This window comes from Chenopodium album, chromosome 8 (genome assembly GCF_948465745.1).
Source record: "Chenopodium album chromosome 8, dcCheAlbu1.1, whole genome shotgun sequence".
NCBI lineage: Eukaryota > Viridiplantae > Streptophyta > Magnoliopsida > Caryophyllales > Amaranthaceae > Chenopodium > Chenopodium album.
The window spans coordinates 60,808,425-60,815,708 of NC_137841.1; the positions used below are offsets into that span (position 1 = coordinate 60,808,425).

The 7,284-nt window shown below is 33.9% G+C and overlaps 1 protein-coding gene across 1 annotated transcript; it reads left to right on the forward strand.

The window, feature by feature from the left end:
* The first annotated feature begins 1,280 nt into the window (after positions 1-1,280).
* LOC145641919 (small ribosomal subunit protein uS12) lies at positions 1,281-4,656 on the forward strand. The gene is made up of 4 exons (XM_081692948.1): positions 1,281-1,441; positions 2,108-2,263; positions 2,351-2,477; positions 4,336-4,656. Exons 1-4 carry the CDS (start codon positions 1,437-1,439, stop codon positions 4,474-4,476), a joined length of 429 nt encoding a protein of 142 aa, XP_081549074.1. The 5' UTR covers positions 1,281-1,436; the 3' UTR covers positions 4,477-4,656.
* The last annotated feature ends 2,628 nt before the right edge of the window (positions 4,657-7,284 follow it).

A 7,284-nucleotide genomic window follows, 5' to 3' on the forward strand; every position in this document is an offset into this window, starting at 1 on the left:
TATTTCACCAAACGTCATTACTTTTTAAAATTAATACACAATAATTATTTATTTTAATGAATAAAATTAATACTTTTTTTTATATTTTCGTGACGAATATTGTTCGGGTAAGGTTTTAGGGGTCATTTTGACCCTTTATGGGTAAAAATTAAACTCGAAATTGGAAAAAAAAAATGATGTCAATACCCCGTTTTGCTTTTTTTCCCGAAAAAAATTACGATCTCGACATACAAAACGGGGAAATATATGTTATTTTTTTGATAATTCCGAGCTTAAATTGAACCCATAAAGGGTCTAAATGACCCCCCTAAACCTTACCCAATCAATTTTCATGGTTAAAAAATAATTACACGCTAAGCGAAATATTTTTGAACACGTAAAACGGAGCATTTTCTTTTTTTGCCAATGTTGAGCTTAATTTGTACCCATAAAAGGTCAAAATTACCCCTAAAACCTTACACGATCAATTTTGATGGTTAAAAAATAATGACACGCTAATCAAAATATTTTTCAAAACGACCCGAGTTTTTTTTTTGTCAATTCCGAGCTTAATTTGTATCCATAAAGGGTCAAAATGACCCGCCAAACTATACCCGAGTTATTTTTGCCACAAAAATCAAGAAAAAAGGTACTCGTATTATTTTTATTAATTAAAATAAATAATTAAAATGAACCAATCTTATCATGACACGTGTCATGATTTAATCTTAATGACAAACAGAGTTAACGGCCATTAGTCATTAATAACATTTGGTGAATTTTTTAAAAGCTCGATGGCATTTGGTGAATTTTCAAAACCTTGATGGCATTTGGTGGATTTTTTAAGTACTCAGCGGCATTTGTGAAATAGTTGTTTTTTTAAATTTGCTTCAATTCGATCTTCGATTCTTGAAATTCAAATTTTTAATATTCGATCTGGTCCAAAGTTGAGATTATTTAAAGCAAATACATGATTTAACAAATTTTCCTTTTTCAAATTATTATTATGATTTTAAATATTTAACCACATTTTGAATTAGTATATAATACTGTACATATTATACGATTTTTTTTTTTTAAAAAAAAAAAAACAAAAAACAAAAACACAACAATGCCAAACGAGCCATTAATTTCCCAAACATACTTCACTTTTATTTCGGTTCAGGGGGTCGGGTCACTTTTTGACAACTTTATCTATTCGAAAATGTGCTTTTATGATAATGACCAACTAGTAATGAGAGCAAGATTTGGGCCTTAAAGCACTGTCTAATGTCTATTACTTCAAGCTCATAGACTTCAGCCGAAACTTCTAAAGCCCAAATCACAAAAAGAAAAAAAACCTTTTATAAACCAAAACTCGGAATTAGGGTTTTGTTTGCTCACCATTCTTCCGAGTTCAGTCGTCTTCTTCCTCGCCTCTTCACCACAGTAGGCGCGAATCTCCAAAGCTTGCAATCATGGGGTTAGTCTCTCTCTCTTTAATCGCACTTTGATTCATTTTCTTGCTTTACTGTTCTTCAAATTAAATTTCTTAATTCGTTCATCTGTTAATTTGGGGTTTAATAATTTGTATATTCATTTCAAAATTGGTTTTTTGCTACATTGTATTGTATAGAAAATCTTACAAACTTTTAATGATGCTACTGTTAATAAATTATTAGGGTTTTAATTTTTCAAATTTGTTGTATTCAAGTGTTTAGGAAGATTATTGCGTTAGATTGAAGTATAAGTTTATGAATTTATGTAGTAATTGAAATTAGGTAAATATTGCACCGGGGCGGCGTATCGATATTTTTATGTAATTGTAGTTGAACAACTATAATATTGTTGTATGTGTTGAAATTAGAGTTTTGATTGAGGGATTCATCAAATTTGATGTGTATGACTTGTGAGATTTATGGAATTTAGGGTAATGTGTGTGTTGGAAATAGAGCTGTAGTTGGGTGAATAATCGAGTTTGATGGGTGTGAAACGAGACTAGCGGTAATCAGAGTAATGGTTCTTCTTTGGGTTGAACTTAGAGAAGTGCTTGGGGAGTATAATTTTGTACTTTGTTTTTTGTTCCTTTTTTCTTTCTTTCGATGGAGTTTTCTTTCTTGTTAAAATGGGTGAAATTGTTACTGTGCAGTAAGACACATGGAATGGGAGCTGCTCGCAAGTTGAAGTCCCACCGCAGAAGGCAAAGGTGGGCTGACAAGTCTTACAAGAAGTCACATCTTGGAAATGAATGGAAGAAGCCGTTCGCTGGCTCTTCCCATGCTAAGGGCATTGTTTTGGAAAAGATGTAGGATTATTTCAGCTCACTGCTTACTACTTTTTATTATGTATGCTTTTTTTGTATGAGAACTTATCCATAGAGTTTTTGATGCAGTGGTATTGAAGCTAAACAGCCCAACTCTGCTATCAGAAAGTGTGCTCGTGTGCAGTTGATTAAGAATGGAAAGAAGATTGCCGCTTTCGTTCCCAATGATGGTTGTTTGAACTTCATTGAGGAAAATGTAAGTCGATTTTATTAATGTCTGCAAGCATATGCACTTACTGGTTCATAAATTGCTCGGTTGTGAATTTGCTGGTATTTTGTGCCTTTCGACACACACTTAGCGGTAACTGTTGGTTATTGTTCTTGGTAGGTTGTAGTGTGAGAACATGATAATGTGATATATCTTTTTCTGAATATTGATCATTATATTGTCTGTAGAAGCATATGTGTACCACTGAGTCTTAATACTTTTGATCTGCTTCAGTAAACTTCCTTCTCTCAACGCATGTTATCATTAGAGAATATTTGGTCTTAATAGATATATACCTTTAGTATATAGTGTTGCTTCATGCTAGGTAGAGTGCACCTATTACAATTCCATATTATGATTTAAGCAAGCCTTATTCCTTTTTAAAGGGTGTATATGTTTTCAATGCAAGGCCAAGTGAATGTAGTTAATATAATTATCGAACTGCTTGAAGGTTTTTGAGCTTCTCTTATTAAAAAAATATTTCTATACCATATCAGTTGATCAATGTCATATTTGCTAATTACCTTGAGCTGTAGTTGAAGATACCAGTTGCACAGCATTGGCTGGTGGAATAAACTCCATAATATGAAAATTAGATTGAATGTGGGTACACCTTTTTATCATCTATTATTGACGAAAAGATACAAGATATGCAGCTGTCGGAATGTCAGATTAGTTTCCCAACTATACCCCTAATTTGACCACCGTCTGTTGTCCCACTCCATCATAACTTCCTATCAGGCTCTTACTAAACGTACTCATCTCTCCATTCTTCGTCACTTTTAATCATGTATCTCATCTGTTATCTTCCCAATATCTATTGCTAATCATGCCAGTATTCAAGTACTTGCTTCAGCTTTCAATGGTGAATTCTTGTGATTACATTAACTCTTTTAGAAACCCCATTTGATGCTTCTACTGCGGTTGACGTCTCTCTGATCTGTTTCTTTTTTCTCTCGATTCTGCTTTCTGCAACCGACTTGGTATTGAGGGTAGAGGGTAGTTAGAAAAACTATATTGGTGGCAGTGTTGGTTGGTTGTGTGGCTGTTTCTTATGCTGTAAATACAAATATATGGTTGTGTGATGTGGGAAAAACGGTAAACGGGTTTAAATCCAAATTCTGTTATTGGGGCCTTTGGGGGATAAATTTTACAAATAAACCATTTCTAAAGTCTAAATATCTCTAGTTATTTGTTAACTGTTGTAGAAATAATGTCATTCGAATTCTGTTGTGAATCTTTGGAGTAATACTGACATCTGATACTGAAGGTTTAACATTAGTAACAATGCTTTTCTTATATCATAAACTCTTGCGCCCAGTTTATCCATAAACATATAAAACAGTATAGTTAGCACTCTTTATGTGCTGGTTTATCTGATTCTTCTGTCAGTACTCATGCTCCCACTCATTTTCAGTACATGTGCAGCTTTATTTTTGTGGTTTAAGATTATCATAACAGTATTCCGGTGGAGAGTATATTAGCTTGAGCAATTATGATCAGTCATAAACTGTTGGATTTTTATCTTTTTATGAGCAAATCATCTAGAAAAAGCTGTTCTAAGATATTGCTGATTCATACTTCTTATCAAAGAGCGCTGAACTGTTCCCTTTTACTAAAGAAGTTACCTGATTGGTAGAAGAATTCAAGGTCTTCTGTTATATGTATGTAATTTAACGTTGTGCTTGGGACTTTGGGTGTAGATCATGCTGAAAATGTGGATCATGCAGAAGTTTGTGGAATTTTGTCTAATATTTGTTACCTTATTATGTTGTATTTGACTTTGAAATTGACATTATCTAGCTATGTTATTCCTTCCATTCTTAAGGAGTTGTGGTTTGTGCAGGATGAGGTGTTGATCGCTGGATTTGGTCGTAAAGGACATGCCGTGGGAGATATTCCTGGAGTCCGATTTAAGGTTGTCAAGGTTGCTGGTGTCTCTCTTCTAGCTCTGTTCAAGGAAAAGAAGGAAAAACCGAGGTCCTAGGTTAAGGTTGTTGGTTTTGTCTTAAATTTTGCCTACTCAGATGAAACTTGTACCGTCTTGAAATGAATACTGAGCATCCTTAGAAAGAGATACCCTCCCTACTTTGTTTTGTGTTCTATCGTGTCTATTCAAGATGATTTTCTATGCTCTTAGTTATTGCTTATATTTCCAATTGGTTTATATACTTCTCTTAACTATGTCATGAAAATTTCCAGAATTCATTTTGACAAGATCAGCTTTTAATGATCTTACATATTAAAAAAGGTCTTTGGATCTCCTAAAAACAGCTTTAAAACACAAGAATGAATTGTCATTCATTCTCAGAGATGATGCTTAACTAGGTGTTTGTATTCAGGTATGCTTCAAAGTGTTGCTTCATCTATTATGGTATGCTTCAGAATGATGCTCTTAGCCTTATTCTTCAACTAATAATATCCTAACTTCTCAACTTATTTAGCTTAATCTGATGATTCCTCCTGATTGCTCAAACTCAATGTTGCTTATAAATTTGTGAAATATTATTTATAAAATTGTCATTTAAGTGATTGTTAATTGTCTCAAAACCATTGTTGCCTAATTTGATTTCTCTAACTCAGGACTTGTTCTCTTCACCTGAAACAAGTAGATCTAGTCTGATGTGAATATTTCTAATCTGGTTTGATTTGTTTTAATAATTTGACTAAACTTTGACCGCATTTTATTATTAATTTATAAATGAAAACATTATCAAAATGGATCTTGTTAGATTTGTCTCACGAACTTTTTAAATATGTAATTTTTATTAATTTTTTAATACACAATTAATGATATTTAGCGATAAGTAAATGATAATCAAAAGTTCTGATTTGGTCTGATCTGAATCTTTCTGATTTGGTCTGATTTGATATGAATCTTTTTGATTTGGTATGATCTGATTTGAATTTATCAAAGAATAAGTAATAAGTATTTGAAATAAGTTGAAGAGAATAAATCCTCAATTTAGCTTTGTCCCTAAACATCAAATCACTAATAATATAACTATTGTGCAAGAAATGCTACAATGATGAGATGGATACACGGAGAAAAGTTGAATGGTGGCAGTGAAGATTGATTTCAAAAAGGCCTATGATAGGTTTCGTTAGTCTTTTATTTAGGAATCATTGATGCAGATTATGTGGAATGGTCAACCAACTATGAGCTTCTCTCCTACTTCCCTAGTAGAGTTATTAGACAAGAAGATCCCTTGTCATCGTACCTTTATGTTATTTGTATGGAGCAATTGGCTCACTTGATTGAACATAAGGTGAAATGTAGAGCCAAGAAAGCTGTTCGAGCTAGTTGTAGAGACCTTGATATATCTCATCTAGCCATTGCAGGCAACCTAGTTTATTTTGCGAGGCTTTGGGTACAAGCTACTTGTATGAAAAATTGTCTTGATAAATTTTACGGAGCGTTCGGAGCAAATTTAGCTTTGATAAGTCTTGCGTTTACTTTTGTGGTAATACCAATTGTGATGTTCAGGTGTCTATTTGTAATACTTTGGATATGGACAACACTGACAACATAGTGAGATATTTGGTAGTCTTGACTATAAATGGTAGTACATCTAAGGGCTTGTTCACTTTAGCTTAATTTCAGTTCACAGCTTCAATTAATTCAATTCAGTTCAGCTCAGCTCCAATCAGTTCCGTTTAGATCAGCTTGATATGTCCAATTTATATAGTGTTTTACCCTCGTCACGTGGTAATAATTAGTAGTGTTTTTGGTTCTTTAGGGCCACTTTTATTACTAATTTGTGTTTTCTAGTGTTTTCGTAGTTTTTGTTGAGTTTTACAGGAAATTGCACTTTTGGAGCATTTTCTAGGGTTTTCATGGATCAACTACGGAAGTTAGAAGGACACGACCATTCTTGAAGCCCAGGAACGGTGAGAGCCGGTGATTAAGAGCTCGATATGTGATACCGGGGCTATTGGATCAAGTAATCAAGACCCGATGAGGAAATTCGGATTGGGCCGAGAAATCGAGCCCAATCGAAATCCAAGCCTCGAAGAAGAAGCCGGGCCCGATCGGGCAAACATACGCCCGATCGGGCGAGTGCGCGCAATGCAGCCTCAAGGAAGAAGCCGCGCCCGATCGGGTGAGCGTAGGCTCGATCGGGCGCAACATACCAGCAAGGGGTATAATAAAAAGGCGGGCTCGATCGGGCGGCCCTTCGCCCAATCGGGCGCGTGTTTTTCTTAGTAGCTGATTAATTTTGTTTTAGTTTTTGTTTTAGGAGTGTTTAAGTACGAATTATGTACGTAAATTTTGTTTACCTTCTCTTTTAGATTTTCTCTCTCTACTTAGGATATTTTCTCTCTCTTGAATTCTCTCTCAACTTTGTTCTTAATTACATTCATTAATCCAGATTTCTTTTGGTAACAATTTCTTCTCTTTTAATTTCAATTATTTTATTTACTTCTTTGATTATGTCTTGCTTTATTTATTTGATTAGTTTAGTTTTGATGATGCTTGAGTAGTTTTATTTCTAGGGTTTATGGGGATCTAATAAATAATATGAAGGGGTAAATTTGTGATTGTTAATTATCAATGCTTGGTTAATTTCCTATTGATTGATTTAATGCTATGCAATTAGGTTTAGCCAGATTTAATTGTATGAGTTTAGCAATATTAATTCGAGATTCGACAGATGAGATTTAATACCGGTAAATTAACTATGTGATTATAATACGTAGCGAAAGCCCTTTATAATCTGATTAATCAATGCTTGATGATTGCTTATTATGATTTTCCCTGGAATATTGTTTATTAGTGAACCTATTCCCTAGG